Source organism: Mastomys coucha, unplaced genomic scaffold (genome assembly GCF_008632895.1).
Source record: "Mastomys coucha isolate ucsf_1 unplaced genomic scaffold, UCSF_Mcou_1 pScaffold20, whole genome shotgun sequence".
Classification (NCBI taxonomy): domain Eukaryota; kingdom Metazoa; phylum Chordata; class Mammalia; order Rodentia; family Muridae; genus Mastomys; species Mastomys coucha.
Window position 1 is genome coordinate 85,763,021 of NW_022196903.1, and position 16,898 is coordinate 85,779,918.

The 16,898-nt window shown below is 50.6% G+C and overlaps 1 protein-coding gene across 1 annotated transcript in view; it reads left to right on the forward strand.

Moving 5' to 3' along the window:
* Positions 1 to 16,898, forward strand: part of Fgd5 (FYVE, RhoGEF and PH domain containing 5) — a 93,255-nt gene that overhangs the window by 50,569 nt on the left and 25,788 nt on the right. Inside the window, exons 4-7 of the mRNA XM_031382604.1 lie at positions 7,400 to 7,458; positions 7,563 to 7,593; positions 16,013 to 16,173; positions 16,399 to 16,558. Of these exons, the coding sequence (XP_031238464.1) occupies positions 7,400 to 7,458; positions 7,563 to 7,593; positions 16,013 to 16,173; positions 16,399 to 16,558 (411 nt within the window). The remainder of the gene's footprint in view (positions 1 to 7,399; positions 7,459 to 7,562; positions 7,594 to 16,012; positions 16,174 to 16,398; positions 16,559 to 16,898) is intronic.

The window sequence follows — 16,898 nt, forward strand, 5'->3', positions numbered from 1 at the left end:
CATTTGCCCCTCCTCCGTGCCCTCACCCATGTTCCTCCCACCCAGCGTGCTTGATGAGCACCCTGCACTTGCTGGGTACCAGCTGGGCTGGGTGCTGCTTAGTTCTGTAAGACATGAGGCAAGCAAATTGTAGTACTGGAACAGGGGTTCCTGGATAGAGATTTGGGGATCTTGGGGGAGGAGGGAGAAGTTGGATTTTTTTCCATTTCTGGAAAATGTTATGATACAGTGCACAACAAATGGCTTTCATCGCATTAGTTTGCGCATGTGGTGTTGGGGACTAAATTCAGGGACTTGCGTGTGCTGGGCAAGTCCTTACCTCTCTGAGCTGTATCTCCTGGGCTTGACCTTCTAAGTTCAGTGGCATGAAGCACAGCAGGTTTGTGTAGCCTCCTCCACCATCCATTTGTAGAACTTCTCCACCGTTCCTAACAGATGCTCCATCTTCATTAGATGCCCCTTCTCCAGCCCCTGGCACACACTCTACGGCTTTCTGTCTCTGTGGATGTGAGGAGTGGATGGTGTTGTCTCTTGTGACTACTAGCCTGGCTCACCTCAGGAGTCCCTTCCTTAATGACACTCCGCGGTCTCACCTTTCATCTGTACACTGGGTGGCTTCTGCCTTCTTACATTCCTACCTATGGTGCAGAAGATTCCAGCTGCCTTCCTGAGGAAGGGACTTGAGAACTCTCCACATGCCAAGACCTATAGGGAGGGCTAGCCAGAGACACATGGTGCTGGGGAAGGAGGAGATGCCCACAGTCTTCCTAAAGCCCTCACATGTGCCCATCTCCTTGGCCTCCACATCACTCTGCACACCCTCACCTCCTCCCTGATCCAGGTCTTGCCTCCATGTCCACACAACCCCATGTTCATGAGGATGCGGCCCTGGTAGATCCTCCTTTGTAGACTTCACTGGCACTATCACTGTGTCTTCCCTTTTCATCTCTCCAGCTGTCCCACGTTGTCCCCTCTGTATATGGGGCATTTCCCAAGTACTGGCCCTTCCCAGTTTCTTCTTGCATCCCATGTCCGTAGCTTCACGGCTGCAGCCTTCTAGGCCCATAGATTCGGAGACACACCAGATCGTAAACTGAGTTCACTGGCTCTCTTACTCTGGTGCTTCTGATGTGAACGGTGAAGGCTGATCTCTGCTGTGCCACATACCAAATAAAGTCAAGCAGTACCCGGCCATTGCCCAGGCACAGTGAGGATGCAGAACCGAGTGCTGCCTGTCCTGAAGCCACCCCAGGACCTTTGCATTTGCCATTTCCTCCACTCTCTACCCTCTGTGCTAACCGTCACTTCCTGCTGTTCTTGCTACAGCATTCCTGCCCATTTCCTGATCCCGGAATTGTGTCCTTGTATCTCTGCCCACTTGTGTGAGTGGCTTTCCCCCATTCGAGCAGCCTCAGGAGACCTGGTGCATAAAAAAGCAGTTGTTATCTATGGATAAGTAGATGAATAACTGGATACATTAACTTGCATCTCTGCACTTGATGAAGGTACACCTCTTCACATGGCAGGCTAATAGAAGGAAGGCACCAGGTAACTCCCTCCATACAGTGGTGTTACCAAGGCTGGGTCTCTTGGCTCCCAGGAACCTGCGAAGGCTGTGGCCCATGCTATTGCAGCAGGGACATTCTGAGGCAGTGTGGAGTCCTGGGAGGACTCATTGGGTCCAGAGGTACCTAGGCTGCCTAGGTATCACACACCAGTGTTGAGTTTAGAGGCAGCCAGGGCAGGGAGCTAGACAGGAGGATGCTGAGGGTCCCCTACCTAATGACCTCAGGTCACAGTCCCCCCTTTTTACCTCCTTCCTGGTGTTATGGAATGGTCTGCTGGGTACCCAGTGTGCATAGGAAACACCCACAGCTCCTCGGTGCCTATTAGAAAACCAGCATACCAGACCCCACCCAGGCCCCAGTCGGATGGCACAGTGCCAAGATGCCTACTGTCTCTGTGCACTCACTGAAGGTCAGCCTCAGCAGCACCCTCAGCTCTGTGAGATGCTGATGAAGATGCTAATGCTGTTCTCAACCTCAGGGGTTCCTAGCCTCGCCTTTAAATTAAGCTTGGCGCTTCCTTCTTACCAACTTGTCTGTGTGATGTGTCTCCCAGTCCAGCAATGGCTGTCTGTGAGACAGGGCAGCCTTGGTGCTGTGTGTGAGCCATGCATATTTAAGGAGGTATTTGAGGCTTGGGTTGGGGTATGAGGGTTGTGTAGGAGCAGAGGGAATGGGGGAGCTGTCCTCGTAAGAGAATTGGCCATGGTTACATGAGGTGAAGGTTTCTATTACTAAAAACAAAAACAAAACAAAATAAAACACAAACACTGACCAAAAGTAACTTGGAGAGGAAAGAGTTTATTTCAGTGTACAGCCTATAGTCCATCATTGTTCAGGGAAGTCGGGGCAGGAACTCAAGGCAGGAACTTGGAGGCAGAAACCTGGAGGTAGGAGCTATGCAGAGGCCATGGAGGAGTACTGCTTCCTAGCTTGTTCCCCATGGCTTGCTTTTTTTTTTTTTGTTTGTTTGTTTGTTTGTTTGTTTGTTTGTTTGGTTGGTTGGTTGGTTGGTTGGTTTTTTGAGACAGGGTTTCTCTGTATAGCCCTGGCTGTCTTGGAACTCACTCTGCAGACCAGGCTAGCCTCGAACTCAGAAATCTCTGCCTCCCAAGTGCAGGGATTAAAGGCGTGTGCCACCACTGCCCAGCTCAGCTTGCTTTCTTATCCAACCCAGGACTACCAGCCCTGGAGTGGTACCATACACAGTGAGCTGAGCTCTTCTCCATCGATTTAAGAAAATCCACAGGCTTGTCTACAGGCCAATCTGGTGGGGATTTTTTTTTCCAATTGAGGTTCCCTCTTCTTATTTGACTCTTACTCATGTCAAGTTAACACAAGAACTAGCCAGCATGCATGGGAAAGTGAAGCAGGAGGCAGGAGCCAACAGGAGATCATCATACAGACACCTACTGGCTTTTGAAGTTATGATGAACCTTCTAGAGCCAAAGTAAGATGCAGGGGCAAAACAGTTGTGAGCTGGCTCCTCCTGCTGCCAGCATGGGAGCTTGCAAGTTAGTCATAGCCACTGTGCTATGATTCCAGAAGGTAGCACATTGGAAGGGGCATTTAGAAGCTCTAGTCTTATAATCATGCTAAGAATATTTAACATGAGGCCTGCCCTCTTAGTGTCTGTCTGTGATGAATGTGTACTGAAAATATGGGAGATACACAGGGAGAGAGAGAGACAGACAGACAGACAGACAGAGACGAGACAGAGAGACAGAAAACACACAATGGGGCTCTCTTGCCTGTGTCACAGCACAGTGCCAATCAGGCTTGCCGTTCAAAACTGTACACTCTCTCAGACCTGTGCATTTGTGTCTTAGCCCATTCCTGTGGGGCAGGCCCTGGCATAACACCGCCCTCTTAACAATAAAGGACCCCAAAATGTCTTGCTGTAACAAGCCATTTCTCATCCATATTTACACACTACAGGGCAAGCCTGGCAGTGCTCACCTGGGCTAGTCCTGGGGCCCCATTGGTAGCGTATTCGCCTAGCATGCTTGAAGCCCTAAGGGTGATTCCTCGTACCGTATAAGCCAGTTGTGGTAGCACACGCCTCTGGCCCTAGCCCTGGGCAGGTGGAGGCAGGGAAATCAGAAGTTCAATGACACCCTCAAGTACATCAAACCATGTTTCAAAAAAAGAAGAAGGAGGAGGAGGAGGAGGAGAAAGAAAAGAAGAATCCTGTAATTCACTTAAAAATAGCAAAGTTCACTATGTACTGGCATAAAAGGCCACTCTTTCTGTTCTGTGAGTCAAGTGAGGAGAAGCGTGGCTGGATTTACATCTTTTTAAGTGCCAGTTGGGTCTGGCTGAGGGAAAGATGAGTAGGCCCTCCTGGTCCCCTTTGTCCTTACTCATTTCCAGAATAGTCCAGCCAACTTCAGGGATGCTTCCAGACTCCCACAGATGCTTAGGAAAAGGAGGGTCCCCACCCAGGGCTCTTAGAGCTCCCTCCTCACACATCTGGGGAAACTAAGGCACGGAGACAAAGCCAGCACTCTGGACTCTCCCTCAGTCCTGCCATTTAATGAGATTCCCTTGAGGAAGGACCGGCCCTGAGTAGCTGAGCTTATAAACAGCGGATTTGTCTGAGGAGAGCTGACTGGGGCAGGACTGGCTAGTCTTGGGGATAGCCCTAGCGAGGGGCAGCCAGCTGCTTGATGTCAACAGTCACAACCTGAGTCTGGGCAATAGCATGTGCAGGCCCTTGTGCCCCAACCCCACGCTCCTGGGAGGAGCCCTGTTCCCAGAAGCATGTCCCTGGACACTGCCTTCAGCCTCCAAGTTCACTTCCTGGTTAAGTAAACATCTGTTAAATGGCCCAGTTGGGCCCCACCCAGAAACAGCTTCCGAGGAGAACCTGGGGCACCAAGCCTGGCAGGGCTCCCTAGTGAAGACACATTCATCATCATGCCGACGAAGCTCAGTGACCTGTGTGTCCCACCCCGAGTCTGCCCATCTGGCAGTAGGGACGTGCAGAACTGTTCATGCCAGGGACCTTCCAGAGCCTGTCCCCGACCCTCTGAAATTCTTAACAATGGTGATGACGACAACTTCAGAAGTCTGGGAAGAGAGCAACTTCTCCCATCCATCATCATGTTCCTGCGCGAGGGGTGCACACCCTGTTGTCCAGGTGAGGCAACCAAGGCATGTGACCAACTGGTCACATGGTCACAGTGCTGCCCACAGCCTTGGTTGGGGAAGAGCCAGGCACTAACCTCTTCACAGCTCTGTGGTAGTTGCCCTGAGGGTCAGAGAGGAAAAGGAGCTGATTCTAAGGGACCAGCCTGGCCAGTCCTGGAGTGCTGGACCCAGCCAAGTGCCACATAGGAACACTTACCACCTAGAATGAGTATAGGCATGCATAGTTCACTGAGTGCAGTGCAGTGGGCTGACCTGGGATGTTTTGACTTTACAGTGGGCTTATAGGAGCATCAAAAGCAGAGTGTGTGTGCTCAGTTTTGTTTGGAGATAGGCTCTCTCTATGTTTCCCAGGCTGGTCCCAAACTCCTGACTCAAGTGATCCTCTTCCTCCAAGTAGGACTAGAGGTGTAGGTACTTGCCACCACATCTGGCTTAAAAACGTGCTGACTTAACTGTATCCTGGACTTAAGGTGGGTTTATTAGACCCAGCCCGGGTGTCAAGGGAGGGTGTGTGCTTAGCAATGCTAGCTCTTTGTTGGTGCTTGGACATTGGAGCTGGACCTAGAGTGGAATCTTGACCATGCAAAAAGAGACAATTGAAGTGGCTGGATTTAGGGAACTAGAACGTATACATAGGTCAGACCTGTGCTTAGCAGTCCCTGGGTACCCCTACCTGGGAGCTGTTAGGCCATTAACTAGATCTTATTGTTCCTCTTGGCAATTGGGGCTCAGAGAGGAACACAGGCACAAGGACAGAAAGAGGCAGGGCCCAAGATTTGAACCCAGATCTTTTACCACCTGAACAGAGGCTCTCAACTAACAGGTGAATTACTGGCCTGGCAGAGACTGAGACCATTTTGGCTCCTGTCCTCATTTTATAAAGAGACAGACAGCTTTAGGTCTCCTGCCTGCCTCTGTCTGTGGATGCTTTGCCATGTATGCCCTAGGCTGCTAAGGCCTGCCCTGGACAGATGCATCTTCCCTTGTAAAGGTTTCCTGCCTGCTGGATTCTGTTAGAGCCTCTGTCTTGAGAGCCCAGCACTGCTCCTGCAGATGCAGATGGGATGTGAGTTGGTTTGGTTCCCTTGGGAGGGAATAGGCCAGGAGGGGCCGAAGGCTTCCCCTGCCCACTCGGCGCTCTCTCCTGTCTTCACACTCCAGCTGAAGACTGCAGTGTGCTACAGAAAGGAGACTGAGGTAGACCAGCTTCTGCCCTGGTATGATGGCCACGGGATGTAAGCTTCCAGGAAGTCAATCGGGACCGGCAGCTGGGAAAGGCGGTGCTTTCTTGGCACCTAATCCATACCAGACACTGCATCTGCTTTTATCAGCATGGGACGTCTGCCTGGCAGTGTCTGAAGATATTTTAGGTATCACTGGGGATTGGAGTGCGTTGTCATCCTGCAGACAGGAGCCGTGCCTGCTTGTTGATTATCCTAAGCCACATAGGCAGAGAATGACTTCTGCCGGTCTCTAGGTTAGATCTGTGATGATTAATACTGAAGACTCGACAAGATCTAGAATCATCTAGAAACAAACTTCTGTGTCTCTGAGGGAGTTTCTAGGTTGGGCCAAGTTGGGAACTTGAGTAGGGTAGGTCACCCTAGCTACAGGTCTGCTATCTTGGGATGGAGTAAGAAGGAGAAAGTGAGCTGGCCTCCAGCACTCACCTCTCTCTGCTTCTTGACCATGGATACAGTGTGACCAGCTGCCGTGTCTCCCTGCCATGATGGACTGATTCCCTGACCTGCAAGCCAAAATAAACCCTTCCTTCTTAAGTCCCTTCTGTTAGGTGTTTTGTCACAGCAGTGAGAAACGTGAACAATACAGATGCTCGTAGAGGCTACTCCAGGGTGTGACCACTGACCGGAGTCCTGAAAGAGCCAGAAAGTGGGATGAGAAGATGTAGGGAAAGGCATTGCAAGAAAGTGGGAAGAGTGTGTGCTAAGACCCTGAGTCAGGAGGCCATCATCAGAAAGACAAGCATGAGGGATCGTTGCGTTTCTCTCTATTGCAGTTGAAAGACTGAGGCACATGTTGCTGGTTGACTCCTCACAGTGTGCGTGGGTCAGATCCTTGCATTGCTGTGTGCATTTTACAGAGAAGAAATTAATGCCCAAAGAAAATGAATGTCTTGTTCAATGATCGAGAGTCAGAGGCAGGAACCAGCTTCATTCTGGAGCTGTGTGTTGACTGTATACTCTGCCTGTTGTAGGCAGCCCTCTAGTTTCTTGCATAGTGACCCAACAGGGGCCCATTGGGGTTAGAAGCACACAAGGTTTAAGCTCTAAGGGCATGTATAAGTTGCTCTGTCTGCATGGGAGAAATTAAGGTTTGCTCCCAGAAAGACACTTAAGAGGATGCCCTCGTACAGAGACAACAGATGGTCAGGACTGATGGGGCAAGAGAGCTGGAGCCAAACTCGTGCCACCATCATAGGGGCATCATACATTGAGCACTGTGTCAGGGACCATGCAGGGCATTTGTTCTGTAGCCTTCTGGGTAGATACTTTTCATGCCCACATGCGTAGATGAGGAAAGTCAGGTTCAATGAGTCATTTGCTGGTGGTCATACTAGTTGTGACACACACTCAGACCCACCTCTGACAGCAAGGTCATTTTCAGGGTTGTCTTTCCAGCTACCCAACCCTGCTTATCACTGGTTTTTTTCCCCGCCACAGGGTGAAGGACAGTCTAGAGCCCTTGTCATTGCCCAGGAGCTGCTGTCTTCGGAGAAATCGTGAGTGCCCCCAGCAGCTGCCCATGGCTTATGCGCTAAGCCCCACCCCTCCTAGCTGATCCAGGATGCAGTTAATGCAGACCCGTGCCTCTCTCCTTCCACAGGTACGTGCAGATGCTGCAGCACTTAAGCCTGGTGAGTTCATCGTTTTGATTGTCTCTAATTGTCCCTTTACAGGGCTGGCCTCTGAGAGGCAGAACTCGGGGAGCAGGTAGGGGTGACTACATTTACACGCTTGGTGGCTCAGGCTCTGGGCCAGGCTTTTCAGGGATGGATGTACTGGGCAGGATGCCTCCCTGCCTGGGTGGGGTGGGAGCTCTGACAGAAGGCTCTGGGAGGAAGTTTGAGGATAGATGGGGGTGTTGAGGGCAGATTGTGTGTGTGTGTGTGTGTGTGTGTGTGTGTGTGTGTGTGTGTGTTTCTGTTGTGCTGTGGAGGGAACCTGTGGCTCACAGCATGCCAGGTGAGTTGAGCATTCCACCACTGTGCCAAAACTCCATGCATGTGTCTTATATTTGGATCCTTATATGGATTGTGATGTGCCTGCACAATGACAGTTGTTCAGGGAATCAAGGGATTTTTCTCAGTCACCCTTCTCCTCCTCTCTAGGAGCTCTCCATCAACAAGTGCAAGAAGAAATCATTGAGGGTGCAGGGGGATGCCCATGGTTATGGAGAATCTGGGCAGGCTTCCCTGAGGAGATGGCTTTGATTCAGGCTGGGTCCCAGGGAAGGTTGCACGAAGCAAAGATGAGAGAACAGGGTGTTTAGGCCCTGTGACGGCTCTCCCAAGTGTCTGGGGAGTCACAGCCCCACCGCAGTTCTGCCTTGGTTCTTGACTCCGTGGGTTCATCTGCTGAGCTCACACAATATCGGAGCCACCGGTAGCCACTTTGGACATTTAGCAGGTAGTGATGTGTGAGCTCAGGGGAAGTGACTAGGTCCAGATCACACAGCGATGGAGCCAAGGCAGAAATGGGTTTCCTAACACGCGCTCCACTCTTCTCGTGTATGATCCAATCCACAGAGCAGAGCAGAGCACCATTTCCTGGTGTCCTGCACCAAGCCAGGCCTCTGGGTGAGCCAGTTAAATACCACGCTGCTGTGCTGTCCCCATGTGAGTAGGAAGAGGCCCCATCTCTGAGTAGAGACCAGAACAACAGGCCTCTGATTTAGCATGGATAGCTGTTTAGGATTCCAGTTCTCTGTGCTATTAACCTGAAAGTCTCCAAGACTTAAGCATCCCAGTCCTTCCGCCCTCACTCCTGAAAGGTAACTCAGTGGGGCAGGGAAGGATGGAGCCCTGAATTCTGCCCCCTTTGCCTGCCTGGCAGCTTCACACAGGCTGGGAGCTTTTATTTTATGAGACAGCTGTGTGAGTTTGTAGTGCTTCCTGCCAGGAGGAGAGAGGCTAAAGCCACTGGCAATCCACGGTTGCCATCCTGGGCTGGGGAGAGCCAGTAAATCACAGTCCCGAAGCTGTTGTTCTGCTGAGCATTTATCACATCGGAGCGGTGTGGACAGAGGTGGCAGAAACCACACCTCATGGCTCCAAGCTGGGGATGCTGGTCATCAAGTAGACCACAGACTTTGGGATACAACACCCCAACCCAGGGGTCCATCCTGCTTGCTAAGGCTGGCAAGTTCCCCCTCAGAACTCTCTATCCTGCTGGGAAGGCCCCTGAGGTCATCTGCTGTAGGAGGGGAGGGGACTTCTGATTTGCAGGCTTGGGATTTGGTCTCACACTTGACAAACGATCAATAGAGCTAATGTGGGGGCTGATGCAAAGTCAAGTCATCCAGGTTGATTCCTGCTACTCAGGGACCTGGAAGTCTCTTGATTGAGAATTGTTTTTGTATTTTTGAATCTTTGTGAAGAAAGACAGAGAAAAGCATGAGCCTTTAAAGACCCTTGTGGCCCACAAAGCCTAGAACTTCGTTTTGCTGGCCCTTGACAAAGGTACTCTCTTCTGTCCTTCCAGGAGCCCAGTCATCAAAGCTTCCACCCTCCTGCACATCCATCAGTGTCCTACTCAGACAGATGGCTCTGGCCACTCATCTCCACGGCACCACATGTCACACCCACACTGCCATTCACCACTGTCCACCCATTACTCTATTATCCATCAGCTATCTAACCATTGGCGTACTCCTCCATCCCTCTACCTCTGTGCCACTGACTCACCAATCCATCCTTCCTTTCATTCATCCATCCACCCATCCATCCATCCATCTGTCCATCATCTACTCTTCCCTTCTTTCCCCATCTACCCACTCATCTCTTCCTTTATCCATTTATCTACGTGTTCATCCATCCTTCTCTCTCTTCCCCGTTCATTCTCAATCCATCTACCAGTGAATCTGTCAATTCATTCATTCTCCCCAAATACCCCCTTCTCATTCTCTCCTCTTCACCATTCACTCTGAAGTATTATAGACTGTTTGGTTGCCATTTTTACAAAAATAGGCCTTGGAGCCACAAAGATGAAGAAGTCCCCGTATTTGCTCTTGAATAGGTCTCAGTGTGGTGTGTGTGTGTGTGTGTGTGTGTGTGTGTGTGTGTGTGTGTGTATGTGAGCCTAAAGTTGAGTCATTTTCTATCTTTTATTTATTGAGAGAGGTTCTCTCACTGAACCCTGTGCTTACCAGTTCTGGCTATTCTTGCTAGCTGATTCACCCCAGGGTTCCCTTGTCTTCTGCTTCTCAAGTGCTGGGATTGCAGGTGACCGTAACAGCTGCTCAGCTTTAATGTGGGCACCAGGGATCCAAATTCTAGTCTTCGGGCTGTGCCATGAGCATTTTACACATGAGCCATTTCCCTAGCCTGACAAATGTCATTTTTGTTAAAGGAGAGAATGGAGGTGGGCAGACGCCACACTTAACGTCTCTTGGCATAAATAGAATTTGCACAGCTGTGTTTTTGTGCAGATTCTACAGGGGAATGATGAGAACAGGCTTTCCACTTTGGAATCCGAGAAGGCTTGTAGGAGAGGTGCCACGAACGTGGACTTGGAGGGATTCTACCAGGTGCAGAAAGTGGGGTGGTCGGCCTGGGCAGGTACATGGAGCCTGAAGATACATGACATGGGGCTTGAATGGCGTATCAACTGTGTGGTTAACTGTGGCTGTTTTAAAGAGGCAGAAGGTCAAAATGGGGGTTGAGGAAGGACTCAAAACCAAGATGAACAGGTTGCAAAGCCCCGACAATGCTATCTGAGGCTTGTGCTTTTCCTCATGTGTGGTGAGTTGGTATTTTGAACAGCACTGGTCTCAGTCACCTTTGTTTCTGTTTACTCATTTATAATGGAATTTCACCTAGTAGCTCATAGTTGCTCCCAAGGGTCCCTCCTCTGGACAAGGGCTCTCCAGACTGCCAGTGGGGAGCAAATGGGAAAGTGGCTGCTGTCAGGTGTCCTGAGAGAAGTCGTGGAACCCAGAAGAACTGGTGTCTAGCCCATGCACTCCTTAGCACTGCCTTCTGCACTTATACGCTCTGTCTTTCCTCTCTGCCTTCTGGCTGCCCCTAAAGTGCCGTTGGGTGTCCTGCAGCCTGTGTCTGCTCTTCCATTGGCTCATAACTTTTCATCACTTGATTGTGGGTGTCTTCTCTTCACTCAGATCTCAGCCCAGGGGTCACCAGGGAGCAAGCATGTCCAGGACTCAGTGATATGTAGTAGCATGCTACTACTGTGCTCAAAGTTCCCATGCCATCTTTCCCACAGGTCTCAGTGAAGTCCCCATGTCATCTTGTTTTCAGACCCTCTGTCCCAAAGATTTTCACAAGGCTTGGTGAGGGACTCATTTCTGCTCAGCAACATCTGGGCCCTAACCCAGAAGATTCAAAGACCAGCAGTAACTTGATGGCTGGGGACTGCAGTCTCCTCTAGGTGTCTTCTCATACGTGTCTGGTGACAGATGGTAGCTACTGTCTAGGGCCTCAGCTGGGCCTATGGCCAACAAACTTACCTATGCCCTCTCCTCTTGGTATCCAAATAGGCGAGTCTGGGCTTCCTCCCAGACTCTTGGCTGGGTGCCAAGAGTGATTGTCCCAAGAGAAAGCCCAGAGGAAGTGCGTGCCATTTTTATGGCCCAGGCTTGGAAATCACGTAGCGCCACTTCCGCCATATTCCACTAGTGGAGACAGTTACAGAGGTCCACCCAAGTTCAAGGGCAAGGGATATAATCTGTACCCGCTCAGTGGGAGGATTATCAAGCACACATTGCATAAATATCCTGTAGGAGATACTGTTGTGGTCACTTTTGGAAAACATAACCCACCATAAATGCCTTTTCAAAATGATTTTGTGTCTCTTAGGAACTGTTTGATTTCTAGTAACAAAACTTGAAATATGGCAGCTTAAGTGGCTTAGAGGTTATCCCCTCATGGAGTAACGGGACGAGGCGTTCTCAGGTAACACTGGAGGCTCCTCCACAGCTCCTAAGCTGCATGCACTTCACAGGTTCCTCGTGAACATGGATAGCTGCTGTACCCCTAACCTTCACATCCATATCCCATTCAACCCCCGCATCATATATATTTTTTTAGGCAGAAAGAAAAGGAAGGAGAAAAACAAGTTTGTGATTCCCAGCAGGTGCTGGTTCCCTCGAAGATGCCTAGGGTGCCACTGGGCAGCATCTTCCTGTCGCTTGTCAGTGCTTCAGGGGAAGCCAGAGCAAACAGGAGTTGGTGCTCAAAGCCAAGTAGGACTCCCTGGCTCTATTTCGTTGTGTCCATTATGAAGCTCAGCTAGGGGAGGGGGGACTGCAGGTGCCCCAGAAAAGCCCTTCCTTTCCCAGTCATCTAGGTGTGGGCTGGGGGGGCCTCCTGCTCTACATAGATGGAATCTGTGCATAGGTGATAAGAGCTTCCTTCAGGGTAGCGCTTTGGCAGCTTCCGCTTCCCTTAGCATTTGGCAGCAGTCAGTGTTGGCAGCAGAAGCAGGTAGACACCCCCACCCCCAATGCTACTCTCCTGTCTCAAGTTAGATATCTGGTGTAGACCTAGGAAGTGGAAGTGGGTGTTGTCTCTTAAAGAAAATAGCAGGTCTTAGACTGAAGAGATTGTCCTGGTGGTTAAGAGCACTTGTTGCTCTTGCAGAGGAGCTCAGGGTTCAATTCCCAGCACCCACATTGTGGTTCACAACTGTCTGTAATTCTAGTTGCTAGGGATCTTATGCCCTCTTCTGGCCTTTCTGGCACTGCATACACATGCCATGCAGACTACAAGCATTTCTACACATACGAAACAGAAATCTTAAAAAATAAAAAAATAAAAATAAAAAAGGAAGGGTGGGTGGGTTCATAAAAAGGCAGGTGAGATGAAATTGTGCCTCAAGAGAGTTAGAGGCTCACAGCCACAGGCAGCCACGACGAGACCCTGAGGTGAACATTAAGAGAGATAGACATCACATAATGGTGTAATCAGGGACCTGAAGGAAGAGAGAGAGATGGGTCCTTCAGTTCTTCCGTTCCCAGAATATAGGAGAATTGTTACATTGTACCAGGGCAGCATCAGCAGGGAGGGGGAGCCTTCAATCTCCTAGGACAAGGGAGTTTTGACTCCTGTGGGTTTTAAGGTGGGAGGTAAGTTCCAAAACCCAGCCTGTGCGCTAGAAGCCAGTGAGGCACTGATAAATTTAGATGTAATGCAAGGCTAACTTGGATCTGGGCAGTGGGAAGGGATAGACCTTACATGCAGATGCTGTGGGCAGGGAGAGCACTCGACTCTGTGAGAACTGCAAGCTCACAGTCGCTCTCTGTTCTTGGCCCTCAGAGAACAACTGCAGCTGTAGACTTTGGGGACAGGGAGCTGGACATAGCTGATCTGTAATCTGACACTGGGGAATTCTCAACCTGGTGGTAGCAGCTTTGGTTATACCTCCTGGGCCCAGGGACTTGGAATTCCCCAGCGCTTGTCAGCGGCTGGTGTGGTAACTGCTGGCCCAGTGAATCTGAGACCCTTCACCTTTAATGTCACCAGTACTGCTGCTGCCACCACTATGGTTGGTCACTCCCGCTGCCCCCTCAAAAGGCTGCTCTGCCTACACTCTCACAGGTGATGTGAGCTCGAGGCTCTGCCACCAATTCTGTGTCTCCATCTCTTCTACTGCCCTTGAAGCCCAAAACCAAGGGTAGCCTCAGAGCGCCACCATTTCCAGGGCTCAGTCTCATAGTCTACTCTTCTGTGGCTATGGGTGGTACTGCTAGTTGGGCACACACCCCCCGCCTTACAAGTGGGGCGTCACAGGAGGGTATGCCTAGTGGCTCTCCAGTGACCTGGGCAGTTCATGTCTATAGCCAGAGAGGTGTTTGCACCAACCACAGCAGACCTACACACGTCACACCCGTCACAGCAGCCCGTAAACCCAGGGAAGGCTCTCGCTCTCTGACATGCTGGGAAATGACCCGGGGTCTGATACTATTCATGACACTTGTAATTGGGAAAGTCCATGGTAAACTTTTTTTTTTAAAAAAAAAAGATTTATTTATTATATTTATGTAAATACACTGTAGCTGTTTTTAGACATGCCAGAAGATGGCATCAAATCCTATTATAGATGGTTGTGAGCCACCATGTGGTTGCTGGGAATTGAACTCAGGACCTTTGGAAGAGCAATTCAGTGGTCTTAACCGCTGAGCCATCTCTCCAGCCCCCTTGGTAAACTTTAAGACACAACTTAAGACTGTTGTGGCTGTGGCTGAAAGTACAGGAGCTCAACTCGTGTAGCCACAGTCATCTCGTGGCTTCCTCATGGGGTCTCTGGACTGCTTGGCGTTTGGCAGGCTGGCAATTTGATTGACAGTCCTCTGCTCAAGGTAGCCAGGACACCCACTGAGCCCACCGCCAACCAAGGAATCAAGTAGTCCATCTCCCAACATCTCATTGGTTTACAGGCAGATAAACATCAATAGGACTTAAAGTATGAACCTGTTGCAAGCATTGTTTTAGCTATGCTTAGTGAGCTTTCGACAACGCTCACCTCCTGCCCAGCACCCCAAGGACATATGGGCTCCCCTTCCCTGTCTCATCCCCATGGTGGACCTTCCTCGCCTATGCTCTCTCATGCTTCTTATTGTCCCTGGTACCTTTCTGGCTGGCAGTTCCCCACCCCATGCATTTGTTGACCAGTTCCAGGAGGTTTTCAGAATTCTTTCTAACGTAAGCCCTCCTTCACAACACAGTATTGTTTGGCTTCCTTATGTTTGTGGTTCCCAAGACTCCTGCTGCTGCTGCTGGTTTCCTGGTTCTGCGGTGGGAAGACACATTTTTCTGGCTTTCGTAGATGGATTGGGACTTGTGGTACAGCCTAGTGCGAGGCCACCATGGGCTGGGTCTGTGCTGTTTGTGCTTGGCTCAGGTGTGACCTCTGCTCCCATCTCTCTTGGGGTGCTGTGCTGCCTGAGCCCTCTGAGGTCAGTGCAGTTTTTGAGTGGACTCCTCCGGCTGGGCATCTGTCCCATGCTTTCCCTCATGGAGAGTGGGTGGCCTGAGAAGAAGCAATGCCTAGAGGGAACACCACGAACACAGGGCAGGCCACTTCTGAAGTATCCAGCCCAGCTTTCCAGGTGCAGGAGCAGCAGCTAATGCTAAAGTATCGTTTTAACCATGTCCTGTGAGAAAAGCTATGAGTTTCCTCTGCCCTCCCCCCATACTTATGATGCTGTGAGTTCATGCCTGTGCCTAAGAGGAGAAAGTGACAAAGGGGTGTCAGGCTCCTTCTCACCTTCTAGACAAGAGAAATCAGGAACGGGACGGTTCACAGGTGCCCAACACAGACTCCTCTGGGCCTCTGTGAGTTCACTTTGATACTCTTGCACTTTGGGGTCACAGGCACCTGCTGTGGCTCTTCTTTTTCTTTTTTCTTTCCTTCTTTTTTTCTTTCTCTCTCTCTCTCTCTCTCTCTCTCTCTCTCTCTCTCTCTCTCTCTCTCTCTGTGTGTGTGTGTGTGTGTGTGTTGTGGGGAGGGCTTCTCATGTAACCTAAACTGGCCTCAAACTCTATGTAATGGCCTTGAACTTCTGATCTACCATATCTTCTATTTTTAAACTTTAGTGTGTGTGTTTATATGTGTCTTAGTGTTATAAGTATGTATGTGAATATACACACTCATACCACTGTACACAGGTGGAAATCAGAGGACCACTAATGGGAGTCAGTTTTCTTCGTCCACTCTGTGGGTCTCAGGGATTGAACTTGTCATGTTTGGCAGCAGGTGTCTTTACTCACTAAGCTATCATGTTGGTCCTGCTCTGACTTTTTAAAGTTCTTGTGGAACTAGAAAGCAAGGGACTTTGCATTTCCTTGGAGAAGGAATTGCTGATTAATTCCCTATCTTGTAAAAGAAGGACATCAGCTGAGGCACTACACCATGGCACTGCTCTGTGTGAACAAAAAGACAGCCCTGTACCAAGTGGATACAAGCTGGCCTGCCTGGTCCACAGGTGACAGTGTGGAGCCAATGACACCGGCCTCAGTTCTTGCAGCTGCCTCTGTACAAATCAGGGATCTGGAGCCTCAAGGGCCCTCCATGTGTAACAGGCCTCTGGGATTGCAGGATTTCCATGGAGCCATCCTGAGGGCCTTGGAGAACGTAGAGCAAGAGGGCAGAGAGCCACTGGCCCAGGAGGAGCTGCGGCAGGGCCTGCGGGAGCTCCCAGCTATCTGTGACCTTCACCAGGGCATCCTGGAGAGCCTGGAGCAGAGGCTGGGGGATTGGTGAGCAGCCTGGGGTCCCATACCCCACTTATGCCACCTAGGGGTGGGGGGACAGACAAAAACCTCCAGAAATACAAAAAAATGATGTCTCCAGGTGACAAACAGGGAACCCAGCAACAGGTGGTAAGTTGTGTGCACCCCAAGCAAAACAGCCTTTAGAGCCCCTCCTCTCACCCTCTGCTTGCCCCAAGGCTGACTTCTCACTGCCTGTCCTCTTCCTGACAGTGGGGAGGGCCAGCCGCAGGTAGCCGACATCTTCCTGGCCCGTGAACAGGAGTTTGAGCATCATGCCGCACACATCCTGCAGTTTGACAGGTACCTGGGGCTGCTCGCTGAGAGCTGCCTGCTCTCACCCCGGCTGGCCACCACCGTCCGGGAATTTGAGGTGGGTCCCGGGTCTTTAGAGACCCTGCTGTAAAGATGTACTGGGGCCCAGGCAGGGGAACATGGAGAGCATTAAGAGAAGTAAATGAGGCATACAAGAGGAATGAGCTAGGCAGAAGGTGGGGAGACCTAGTGGAAGCTAGAATGCCCACCCGACAGGAGGGGAACCCAGAACAGAATGATCCCTGCTGAGCAGTAGGTGCCTAGGCCACAGGAGAGTCTTACAACTAGTTCTCCCATCTCTATCAACCAAGCAGGGGCCCAGCCAGAGAATAACCAAGGAAATGGCTAGCACTAGCCACAAACTGGAAGCCTAGCTTCTGGGAGGGCAAAAGGGACCC